Here is a 13,026-nt window from a genome sequence, read left to right as displayed (position 1 = left end):
TTGTGTATGAAATGTGCTATATAAATAAACTTGCCTTGCCTAAAACAGAAATGTTTCCAACATTGTGAAGTAACCAATCACCCCTCGTACCGAACCGAACCGTGACACCACTGTGTCGTATCGAACCTATCTATCTATCTATCTATCTATCTATCTGTCTGTTTGTCTGTCTGTCTATCTATCTATCTATCTATCTGTCTGTCTATCTGTCTGTTGGTCGATCTATCTATCTGTTGGTCTGTCTGTCTTTCCGTCCATCTCTATCTATCTATCTATCTATCTGTCTGTCTGTCTGTCTGTTTTCCTTTTCTAGGTTTAATTAATATTAATCAATAGAGAAGCCATCTAAGCTCATTAGTTCGTCCAGATTTCACATTACTGGAGGATCATTACACTTCCCTCCCATTTTAAGCATTAGCACTGAAACTTGTCTCTTTGGTGATGTACTTCCAGTGACAGGGGTTAAATAGTGCTTTTAGGATTATTTCTCATAGCACAGACATATAATATCCAAATGTGGGCTTGTCCTTCAGTAAATTCCTTTTAGGTAATAATGGACACTTCCTAATGAAGCAAAAAAATCCGGCTCCGTAGTCATCTATTGTGAGGTCATCTATTGTGAGGAAGCCTCTGGATCCTGACGATGGATTGATGTTTTGGAGTCGTGCCCACTATAATTGAGCCTGCAGCCAATATAGCGCTAATGTTCAGCTGAGCGAAATGATCCTCAGCTTATATCACTGATCTGCCTCAGTCACATTAATCCTCTTAATAGAACCATCCCGATTTCTGACCAAGCCCAAAATCACCTGCTGTGGATTGGGGTAGCTCTGTGTGACCAGTAAGAACATTTTGATTGCTCCACTTACTTTTAAATAATCACTTAATATAAACAGAAAGACATATAGAAAGTATAGATTTATGTATGTTTTTTTTTTTATTATTATTCAGTTATATATTTATTAATTTGTCTTTTTTATCATACAGTATAGCGACATAATATATAATGTACTTAATTAATGTAGTTAATGTACTGTGCATTTTAGAATCATTTACAGAATACAAAATTAATGTTTTTCCTTACTATGCTATGCTTACTATCTTATTCATGGAATGATTCTAATCACATTGAGGATTTCCCACTTAAGTCTTCTGTCTATTAATATCACAGTCAAATCTGTTCAAAAGACAAATGGCATTCTTTAGGATTTTCTTTGCATGCCTACCTTTTAAAATGGCTTTTGACTTTAATATCAATTGAACTCTGAGATCAGATAAGGACTTTATCAGTTAAGGAATTTTATAAGCATGCTTGTTATGGAAACATTCTGCTTGTGATGTGCATTTAAAATTGTAAGCTTTGTGGTTTTAAATTCATTGGACAGAAAAGTGCACCTGTTTAACAGCCTGTCACATGGAGATGGTCTGTCTTAGACACTGCATTTTAAATGAGCTGGTTTTAAAAGTGTAACAGAAGTCACTGTTTTCTTTAATGGCCAGACAGAGATAAATTGATGAGAGCATGCAGTGTTTGGACTGCAGACCAAAAGTCATTAATCATGTCACATTACGGCGGTGCAGGTCAGTGTATCTCTCACACAGTAACAAAAACAGACCAGACATGGATAGTTACAGCAGGGTGCTTTTGCATAAGAATATGTATTATTGTCATAGACATGTGTAGGTGTTCATATTGTCTCTGTATTCTCTTATGAAAGTAAAGGTGTATAAAAATTACTTGAATATGAATATGTCTGAGTGTAATATAGACATTGCAGTATGTAATTTGAATGCTTAGGCACTTTAAAGAGTGCATCCTGGTTGCTAGACTGTTCTGAAGGGTTTGGGGTATACTAGATAGTTGCTAATGTGTTTTATGTGGTTCCGAGGGAGTTCCTAGGTGGTTGATATGATATTCTGGTTGGTTGCTAGGCAGTTGCTAGATAAATGCTTAGACAGATAGATAGACAGACAGACAGACAGACAGACAGACATAGATAGATAGATAGATAGATAGATAGATAGACAGACAGACAGACAGACAGACAGACAGACAGACAGACATAGATAGATAGATAGATAGATAGACAGACATAGATAAATAGATAGATAGATAGATAGATAGATAGATAACAATATATAAACCAATAAAACATATAACATCTGCAGCACTTTCACAACAGAACAAAATAAGTGTAATCTGATCCAAGTCAAAAATCAATGCCTCAAATCCGCAGATAAATTGTCAGTATTCCTCTGTCATCTCAGTGACCGCCAGCTGTCTGCTGATGATGGAGCTGATATTTGTAAGTGTGGAGGATGAATCGGTGAGCCGCTGAGGTGTAGTGATCTGTAAATAAGCTCTCTCAGGATTGATGTGGTATGTAAGTGGTCACTCTAGTGTGTATTGATGCTGGATGAGGTAAGGCCCTAGTCAGAGATATTCAGCCTTGGTACATCTACGCTCATCAGATGTGTCTGGGCTGTTAGGCGTGTCGACATGTCGTGATGAATATAAAATCTATCGTATGACAATTAACAGCTGTTTTACAAGAGCGATGAGACGTCTCTCTGTTAAAGGTGAGAAGGTGAGCCGCTGAGGGGAGATTGGTTACAGCACTGCTTATATGGACCTCTATTAAAATTTGATAACTTCAAAATCAGACTTTGTTTTACTGTTGAGTGATGGCTAAGTCTTCTGTGCCTTGTATTTGTGATTTTTTTTTTGGTAGTTCTTTGTATGTGTCTGAATGTGTAGGCACACAAATGCTTGAGTTTGTGTGCTTGCATGTGTGTGTGCGTAGTTGTTTGCTTAGTGGCAGCTCTAGTTTCTCACCAGCATAAGGTTACCCAATGCTGACTTTAATAGATTAAGCCACTCTGATCCCAAATGTAGAACAAGCAACAAGCAGAAACAACAGCCGACAGGAGACCCCTCTCTCATGAGAGGTAGGCCTGTATCTGTCTCTGTGTGTGTGTGTGTGTGTGTGTGTGTGTGTGTGTGTGTGTTCAGGTAAATAAATGAGTATTAGGCAACATCTGTTCAGACATCCTGTTGTGCGTGTTTTCGGAGGAAGTGAAAAATGTTTATTAGAATAGTTCTCTGCAGAATTATCTGTAATTTCAGTGTTTTATAAGTGTAAATGCTGCTTTTAATATGCTCTTCTATTATGAATGTTGAAATGTGCACTATTAATTTGTCAGATTATTGTTTAGATTTATTTATGGTAACACTTTACTTCAGTAGTCCACTTTAGACATTCTACCAACTATAAGTAATTTTGCAACTACAAGTTAAGTAATTCTCATTCATTTGCAACTACATGTCAACTAACTCTCGTTAGAGTATTAGTAGACTGTTAAGTCTGCATGTACTTGCACTGTTAGAATGTCAAAATAGTGTTATTAGGCAGACAGTCTGCTAATACTCGAATGAGAGTTAGTTGACATGTAGTTGCAAAGTTACTTGTAGTTAGTAGATTGACTAAAATGGACTATCAAAATAAAGTGGTATCCTATTTAGTGTCCTGAATGCTTTTCTAATAGGTTCAATTGAAAATCTGATCATGAGCAAAACAACCTGATTATTTGTCCATGGTTTAAACTGACATAAAACTCAAGAAAAATTCCAGATAGAACTGAAACAGGGTTTACAGCCTGAAGGCTTAAAATTCCATAAAGAGGTTTTATTCTCTGCTTCCTTAGAAAACCATCTGTGTGCTGGTGCCTTAAAGATTTAACCTGAAGAACTTTTATGTATGTATGTATGTATATATTTATTTATTTATTGCTTAAGGTGTGTGTGTACACACAAACACAATTTTTTTCAGCACATTTTATATAGCTTGTATATTATGTAAAGTAAGTAGAGATAAATTACAGAGTATGAAAATACTAAAATTATAAAATAAACTTGAATGCGCTCATATTTATTTCAATTTACTTGCATGGCCTTCATGTGATGTGAAAAATCCAAAAAGAAAGATAAATCATAAAATAAAATTCAACCAGAATAGCTGATTGTCAAATATTTTATTTTATAAAGACAGTTTGATTTGATCTACCAGCAGCAGTGAGGTTGAGTGACCTTGAAAATCTCTGATCATGTGAGATCCCTGTCAATGTCATTTCCCAGCTCAACAGCACTGATCAGCATCCATCAATCACTTATCTTAATAACTTTTATTATTGTCTTTATTCTATGAATGCTTGTATTTTTTTCCTGATATATCAGTGTTTTTTCACCCGTTGTTGTTATTTGTTTCTCTTGTATAAAGACAATCTCTCCCTCTCTCTCTCTCTCTCTCTCTCTCTCTCCCGGTGACGCACATGTTCTCTGTTTTCTGGTCAGTGGCAGCTGAGCAGGATGACTAATTTTTGGCGTCTTTAATTAAACATCTGTCCGTGCCCCTCGACCACGCTCCTTTTTGAGATTTAGCCTGGAAATATAGCACATTTAGAAATCTCTAATACCTGTACATGCATGAAATAAAATTATTTTATTTGTAGCTGAAAAATGAACATTCTTAAATCTATTGTTACTTTTACATTATTTTTAGCACATTGCTCTGTTGTAGTTAAGTGGTTTTAGGTAGTATATTAGTATAAAGTATATTTCTATATACTTTTTTTGGTTTGCACTTTATTTTACGGTGTCCTTGTTACAGTGTAATTATACATTTAAGTACTGAGTAATATTAATTAACTACATGTACTTACTATATGTTTACGGTTAGGATTAGGGTTTGGCTTAGGGTTACTTGCATGTAATTATGCATAATTTATTGTTATTATAATAGTATGTATATGTAACATGTGTAACAAGGCCACCTTAAAATAAAGTGCTACCCTTTTTTAACTATATGATTGAAGGTGGTTATTAAAGGAGCCCATCCCAAGTTTCTGAGCTCATCCCTGATATTCGGATCTCTTTCAGTGGATGTTTATGGTCCCGCTTTATTGTCCACCAGACAAAAATTTGCTTACTTTAGAAACATACAAGCACAAAGTATATTAGATCTGAGGTATCATTCACGTCCATAATACAAATGAGTTATGCTTTTAAGTTTAATACTTTGTTTTGAGAAAATATGTTAAATTAAGTTAATTTGAGTAATAGTTATAGTGTAGGCTCCACTAATAATTTAGATTTTGCTAATATGCTGTCTTTGTATTTATTTGAAAAAAGTATTTTAGGTTTTCAGGCTTAAAACCATAGGGGGAAAAAAGACTTTTTGGCTCTACAAAGTACTGTTGCTAATGACTTGTAGTACAGCTTGGCTGATAGCACTGCAACATTTCCTCTGAACCCAATGCAGGTCAGTGGAATAGTAAGTGAATTAGATGAGGGGCGATTGTTTTCCCCACTGTCTTGGCCTTTACTGGGCCAGCAGTTTCTCTTTCTCTCTCTGCTTCCTTCCCTCTGCTACTATCTCTCGACTTCTCTTTCAACAGCTCTCTTATTCTCCCACACTGCCTCACAGGCCAGGACTCTGGTGTCAGGTGTTTGACAGGGGTTACTCTTTAGCTGAGGTGATGTCCGGCTGACTGTTGTGTCAGAGGTGTGTCACCATAGATACTGGAAACGTCTGTGTTGCATTAAGAATCACAGGGAACCCGTCCAAATGTCTGTTCAAATGTTCGAAACGTGTGTTTGTTACAGCGATGGAAAATGGGAAAGCAATTAAGCTTTGTAAAAGTATTTAAATTAAAATGTTAAAGCATTTGAGTGTTGAGTGTGAATGGCTGTCAAGGTTGCATTTTACCCCAAAATCAAAGGAAAAAAAATAAATCATTTGTTACATAAAGCCTGTTTTAGGACATTGTTATTCCCTGCTTTGTTTCATTTTCAGGCACATACTTTCATGATAATTAAGCCCTCTGGTAACACTTTAGTTTAGGGACCAATCCTCAATATTAACTATTTGAGTATTACTGTAGCATGCATATTACCAGCATATTGGCTGTTTATTAGTACTTATAAAGCACATATTAATGCCTTATTCTGTGTGACCATATTCTAGATCCCTTATTCCACCCCATACCTAAACGTAACAAATACCTTACTAACTATTAATAAGGGTGGGTAAAATATGACATATTGTGAGATTCACCTGCATGATATAATATTCAATTGGTCCCACTTTATATTAGGTGGCCGTAACTACTATGTACTTACATTTAAATTAATCATTTGATACAATGCACTTATTGTGTACATACGTTTTACATTGCACTTATATTTTTAAAAAATACCTTCATATAATTTCATCTGTTATTAATTTCTGTAATTATAGTGTCAACCCATCCCTTACACCTTAACACATCCTTAAACCTACCCATACCGCCAAACCTGTCCTTGTTAGGTATTCCACCTTAATAGCAGCAAATGTGTTTTACAATACAATATAAACTAGTGCTGTCAAGCGATTAATCACATCCAAAATAAAAGTTTTTGTTTACAATATATGAGTGTGTACTATGTATATTTATTGTGGATATATATAAATACAAACACATGCATGTATATGTTTAAGAAAAATATGTTATGTTTATATATTAAATATATGTATATATAATGTAAAATATATGTATATAAATATATACATTTATATACATGTAAATATTTTCAAAATATACTGTATGTGTCACAGTCACCAGCTCAGTCATCTAAACACACTACACTTTCCATCATCCCCTCTGGCTACAACCTGTGCTCACTCAACAATCACCACACCTGTCTGACATCAGCCTCATCAATCCCACTTCATAAGCCAGCACCAAACACACGTGGTTGTCTGGTCTCAAGGTTGCACACTCACAAGCAGTTCTATGGACTTCCTGTTGCCCTTTGGACTCCTTCTTCGAATTGACTCTGAGACACTTACCAGTTGGATTACCTGTCTGCTTCCCCCTTCGTTTTGGGCACTCCCTGGATGGACTTGTGCACTTGATTTGAGGAACCTGCAAAAGGAAAGATAATACTGATATTGGTTCTCTGAGAGCTTCATTAGACTGTGTTGATACTTACCTGCTTTTGTTTACCTGTTGGTTTTGGAATAAAGAAGCTTGTTACGTCTACTTAACCCTTGTTCTCCTCGTTCCTGTTGTGACAATGTGTCTGTGTATGTGTATATATATATATATATACATACATACATAATAAATAAACACAGTACACATACATCTATTGTGTAAACAAAAACTTTCATTTTGGATGCGATTAATCGTTTGACAGGACTAATATAAACGCAATCATTTTTGATGTAAGTAAGGCCACCTAATATAAAGTGGGACCATTCAATTTGATAATATAGTTTTGTAAACAAGCGATAAAATGTCAGTCTAAAAGAGGATGTTTAATATTTTCTTCATGGACTGTTATAGACGTATGAAATATCCCAGTACTCCCACATTTGCAGTGTAAAAGCGATTCACAGCGAAAACAAAAATAACCCAGAGACGACTGACATTTTTGGAAGTGTTGTGATGCTGACACCTCCCAAAATATGTCACCTTCGCCAGCTGCTCTCCTCAGTGTTTCACCCAGACCAGTAACCAAGAAACAGTGTGCTTCTCAAACACCATTTACTGGAGTTTTATTAGTCAAAAACAGGCTCTAACTCTTCTTCCTTGTTTTGCAGATCGCAAAACCTTGCATTCCTCCTCATTGTGTTGACCTCCACCTCAAAAACAAATGACAAATATCAATTTGAAATACTAAATCAGTGGGATTGTCCTGGTAAAGGTTGAATTCAATGGTTGTCTGATATCTGGAGCCACATGACTGTCCAGGCTGGAAGGATAGAGGTGGCGCTAGTTGACTTTGAGGGTATGGAGAATACTAACGGTGTGGGCAATTTCAATGACCCAGACTATCCCAACGAGATGACAGCTTTGACAGTAGAAATGCCAGAGTTCGGGCCTGGCAGCACTTACTGCAATTCTGCAAAAGTGTCACCATATAAAGAGAGGACACCACAAAATCTGGACAAACCTCAATCACCTGTCCTGCCCCCTCACACGAGGAGAGGGCGCTCCAGCTGCGCTAGTCTGATTTCCAACTGGAAATCACTCCTGAACAGTGAAGGAATGCAAAGTGAGATGATCTTCAGTAAACTGGCCAAAGAATACGAGGACTTGTTTATTGATAAGCGACCTCTCGATGACGGTGATCAAAAGGTCATCATTAACATCGCCGGTCTTCGCTTCGAAACCGGCCTGAGGAGCCTCGACCAGTTCCCAGACACCCTTCTGGGCGACCCAATGAAAAGAATGGGCTATTTTGACCCCATGAGAAACGAGTATTTCTTTGACCGCAATCGTCCAAGCTTTGATGGGATCCTGTACTACTATCAGTCTGGGGGGAAGGTCCGCCGGCCTGCGAATGTACCTTTAGATGTCTTCACGGATGAGATCATCTTCTACGAGTTAGGAAAGGAAGCCATGGACCAGTTCCGAGAGGAGGAAGGCTTTATCAAAGACGTGGAGATCCCATTGCCGTCCAACCAGTTTTACAGGCAGTTCTGGCTGCTCTTTGAGTATCCCGAGAGCTCAAACGCAGCCAGAGGGGTCGCTCTCATTTCCATCTTTGTCATCGTCATCTCCATCATCATATTCTGCATGGAGACTCTTCCAGAATTCCGTGAGGACCTGGAGATTTTTCCAACTGCAGGTGTTTCCTTCAACCAGATGCATCCCTCAGGTGCTCCTCCAAGTGCCTCTCCCAAAACCATCAGCAGCACCTTCTCCGACCCCTTCTTCATTCTTGAGACTGCTTGCATCATCTGGTTCTTCTTCGAGCTCTGCGTGCGTTTCCTGGTTTGTCCCAGCAAGCGGGAATTCTTCAACAACATCATGAACATTATTGACATTGTCTCCATTATTCCCTATTTCGTCACTTTGATAACTGAGATTGTGACCACCACCAATAAGTCCAACACGGGGCAGAATATGTCCCTGGCCATCCTGCGAATCATTAGACTGGTGCGAGTCTTCAGGATCTTTAAGCTTTCCAGACACTCCAAAGGGCTGCAGATCCTGGGCCAGACGCTTAAGGCCAGCATGAGGGAACTTGGCCTGCTCATCTTCTTTCTCTTCATCGGCGTCATCCTCTTCTCCAGCGCCATCTATTTCGCTGAGGTGGACGATCCTAACACCCAGTTTGTTAGCATCCCTGATGGATTCTGGTGGGCTGTAGTTACCATGACCACTGTGGGATATGGAGACATGTGTCCTATTACGTTAGGCGGTAAGATTGTGGGCACTCTATGTGCCATTGCTGGGGTGTTGACCATCGCCCTGCCTGTGCCTGTAATCGTCTCCAATTTCAATTACTTTTACCATAGAGAGACAGAGCAGGAGGAAAAGCAGCCCACAGCGGAGTCAACCGATCAAGCTTTAAAGTCAGGGAACAATACAAAACAAGGAAGTAGTTCCTCTCTGAACAAGGCAAATGGGAACTGGCAAACTGACAAATCCAAGTATTAAAACCCATCTCGAAACTTTATTTTCATGAGCGTGAATCTCATTAAACATGTTCAGGTCATATTTCACCACAAAATCAAGAGACCAAGATAGCATACTGCAAGATGTCTTCATCTGGAAAGCATCTGCTGTGTATGAACATCTGAAAGTTAAGATGTCAGTTTTACATGTATTCTAAATCATAGACATCTTAAAGACATTGTCTAAACGTCTAATTGACATCTGATAGGAAACGTCCTATAAACGTATTGCAGATGGACAAGCACTCTAAAAAATATGTCTTGCAGATAACTCCATGATGAATGTGTGCTATCAGGGTAATATTTTGCATAAAGAAAATAGTCTATTTTAGTATCACTGCAAGTTTTATCATAGCAGATAAACACATTCTCATTCCAGTTCTCATAAAAGTAATGCACCTGGATGTTTTACCTTTATTTTGTAATTGTCATTATTCTCAATGGCTATATTCATCAGATTCTGATTAATGCAATAGAGTACCTTATTTATCTTTATCGGTTAAATGCTTTACAGCAAGTACTTGCAAGATGAATAAATAAATGCTTTACAATTTTAGCAGTAAGAAGTTTTTCTGCATTACATTAATGCAAATGAGGAAGAAATGTAATGCAAATAATTCAAAATAAATATTGATTGTGCTAAAATAGGCATAGTTTCTCTAAAACAATAAATGACTGTAGTTTTTGCTATTTTGTGAAATTTGTGAAATATGACCTTGACAAGTTCTCCACAGGTTTTTTTTTGTTTGTTTGTTTTTTGAGATTCAGCCAATAATGTTATAGTGCTTCAGTGTTTGCTAGATTTTTTTTCAGTTCTTGGGAACAGATTATAAATGTTACCTAATTTGAATGATACGAATGTGATAACAGTTTCTCTGAAAACATGAGTAGCAGAATTTAAATTTCATGTTAGATTTCCATCTGTGCCACATAATCCTTTTATTAAATTATAATTCAACCTAAACCATCTCATAATCTCATAAACCTATCACATCCGGTCCACTATGTGTAATTAAAAATTACAGAATCACTCTGAAAATTAAATGACAACTGCACCGTCATCAAGTGTGTTTGGCTGACTTCCACCAGCATACTACCATTTTGAGTAACCTGCGAAATGGCACCTTTAACATTTATCTGTAACACCATTGTCTCTAGGTATGTGTTTTCTAATGCAATTCCAAATCAGTGTATTTCATAATTTTTTCATTTTGCATTTGAAATGATAATCATTATGGTTTGGATGCATTTCTCCCATTCATTGGCTGAGCTTCCTCTAAAGTGCCACAACAGAGTTTTCCACTTACAGTCCATATTAATTTCTATGAGCATAACAGTACCTTTCACTCAAATGGGCTGAACCTGTTGTTGCAGGCATGCTGTCATACGGGTTTTATATTGAGTGGAATTGATTTCCTTGTAGTATTGGTAAATGTTGTCTTGATTCGAATGAAATATATTTTCATAGATCTATCAAGACAAGACAAAAATGATCACTTTCTCAGATTCAACAGTTACCTAAAGAAAGTTTAGAGAAATGAAGAATTTTCTTTGGGAAAAACACCCTAAAACGTGATAAAGACATTCATTTTTGAAATATTTTGCTTAATAAGTGAGAATGTACAACATTTTGTTGGAAAGAGAATCAGGGAGCTATGAGCCAAGGTCTCACTGTATTATATAAGTTGTTTTGCAAAATATTGTGAATCTTGGCGAGCTGTTTCCCAAGACATACTGGATATAAACACATATTTTCATTGTGTTTTTGATGTTATAACTGCTGCTATTTTATACTTACCTAAAGTTATGTCATTTTAGTATGAAAAGGTAGTGTGTTATTGTTCTTTTAATAGGTGCAGGAAGACATTAAAACTGTCATTGTTAATCTGACATTTATTTGCACATTTTGCCTCTATAATGATGGTTCTCCACAGACTACCTGAACATTGGTGGTGTGCTAGAGAATGAATTGTACATTTAAACCCTTTTATTCTATAATTAGAATCTAATGAGAATATTCAAAGCCTTCGAAAATATTAATAAGGAATCTTCAGGAACTTGAATATCATGTGCTTAGCCTGACAGCTGATTATAGTTGGTTGTAAATGTATGACTGTACTGTAAATAAGTAACATAAAGCCATTTACTGTGGTAATAATTGTGTACTGTATGTATTAAAATTATACATTGTGTAATCGTTGCAGTGTTTGACCTGAAATGCACATCCCAGTGATATGAATCACAGGCTGCTGGTGTGGTCACTTCAAAACTTTTCAATACAGTAATTATTACAGACTTGCGTTTATTAGCTGAAGCAGTAATTTTGTTCTTTTATGTTAGATATGACATGTTCCTTTACTGATATAAATGCTTTTTTTTTTTCTCTTAGATTTTCATCATTTGGCAGGACAGCAAAGACTTTGCCTGTGAGCATAAAATTATTCAAATTGCATTTTAAGCAAACTATGGAAATCATCCTGCAGTGTGACTGTGCTCAACATGAACTGCAATATACAGAAACCTATTCAAATGAATAATGTGAACAGAAGTCCAATTAAAAGATATTGGCATTATCTAATTGGAGTGTATTATCACAAATGACTATAGTCATGGATTTACACATTACCTAAAAAAAATAAAATTGTGGCATGACTGTCCTAATCTAATAAAGTAACATTTAAAATGAACAGTATAGATAAAGAAACTGAAAGATGGCTTTAAAATGGTCACTTAGCATTTTTCCAATAACCTGCATTCATGTATTTAATCACATTAGATTGCTGATACTGTAGTCAGAAAGTTTGTCGAGAAGTTATCTGGTGGTCAGGTCTTTGAGGTCCCCCACCTCTCTGAAAACCCCTCTTCCTCATTCACTGTTATATAAGATGCCCTCATTACCGGCAATAACAGGCTTGACTTTCACTGTAACATGAGCAGCTCCTCTTTTTCTCTTTCATCACAGACAGATCATAGCCATGCTTCCCTTTTCCTCTCACGTTGTTGCTTTGCTGTTTAATCACCCACTATATCCTCATCCACTATTCCCTACACTACTCCACTAATATGTGAATAAAACGTGTGTCCATGCAGAATTCATTCGGTGAGATGGTCACAGGGTATAGTTCTTAAGCAGCTAGCCGTTTATAGTGTACATCAGTTATACACTCATTGTGTGCACTTGATAATGTCCACTATAGTTTCAGACACCACTACAAATGTCTGCCCCCTCAAATACTCAAATACTGCACTATATAAGGGTATAGGGGTGATTCTGAGCACAGCCCTTAATTAATGGCATGGCTGGTTCAGTCGACAGAAATACGGGAAACACGGCCTATAATTTACTGCTGAAATGTTTGCGGGGCAAATCTCAGGTCAGTCTGAGCGCTCATGGTACTCACAGCGCGTACAGCCATAGCCTACACCTGCAGGCGCCACTGTGTGTATGTGCTTGTGGGTATTACATTTGTGTGTGGCTGTTGCCGCTAAAGTTGGCCATGATTCGGGACATGGTGTTGAT

At 37.1% G+C, this 13,026-nt stretch overlaps 1 protein-coding gene across 1 annotated transcript; it reads left to right on the top strand.

Moving 5' to 3' along the window:
• Nucleotides 1-7,736: 7,736 nt before the first annotated feature.
• LOC107746531 (potassium voltage-gated channel subfamily A member 10-like) lies at nucleotides 7,737-9,530 on the top strand. The gene has a single exon (XM_016560773.1). It carries the CDS (start codon nucleotides 7,783-7,785, stop codon nucleotides 9,487-9,489), a length of 1,707 nt encoding a protein of 568 aa, XP_016416259.1. The 5' UTR covers nucleotides 7,737-7,782; the 3' UTR covers nucleotides 9,490-9,530.
• Nucleotides 9,531-13,026: the final 3,496 nt, after the last annotated feature.

Source organism: Sinocyclocheilus rhinocerous, unplaced genomic scaffold (genome assembly GCF_001515625.1).
Source record: "Sinocyclocheilus rhinocerous isolate Xijiao unplaced genomic scaffold, SAMN03320098_v1.1 scaffold980, whole genome shotgun sequence".
Lineage (NCBI taxonomy): Eukaryota > Metazoa > Chordata > Actinopteri > Cypriniformes > Cyprinidae > Sinocyclocheilus > Sinocyclocheilus rhinocerous.
This window is presented reverse-complemented; position numbering and strand designations above follow the sequence as displayed.

Bases quoted from the DNA above. Each gene is read 5' to 3' on its own strand.
- LOC107746531 (XM_016560773.1), top strand. From the start codon at position 7,783: ATGACTGTCCAGGCTGGAAGGATAGAGGTGGCGCTAGTTGACTTTGAG.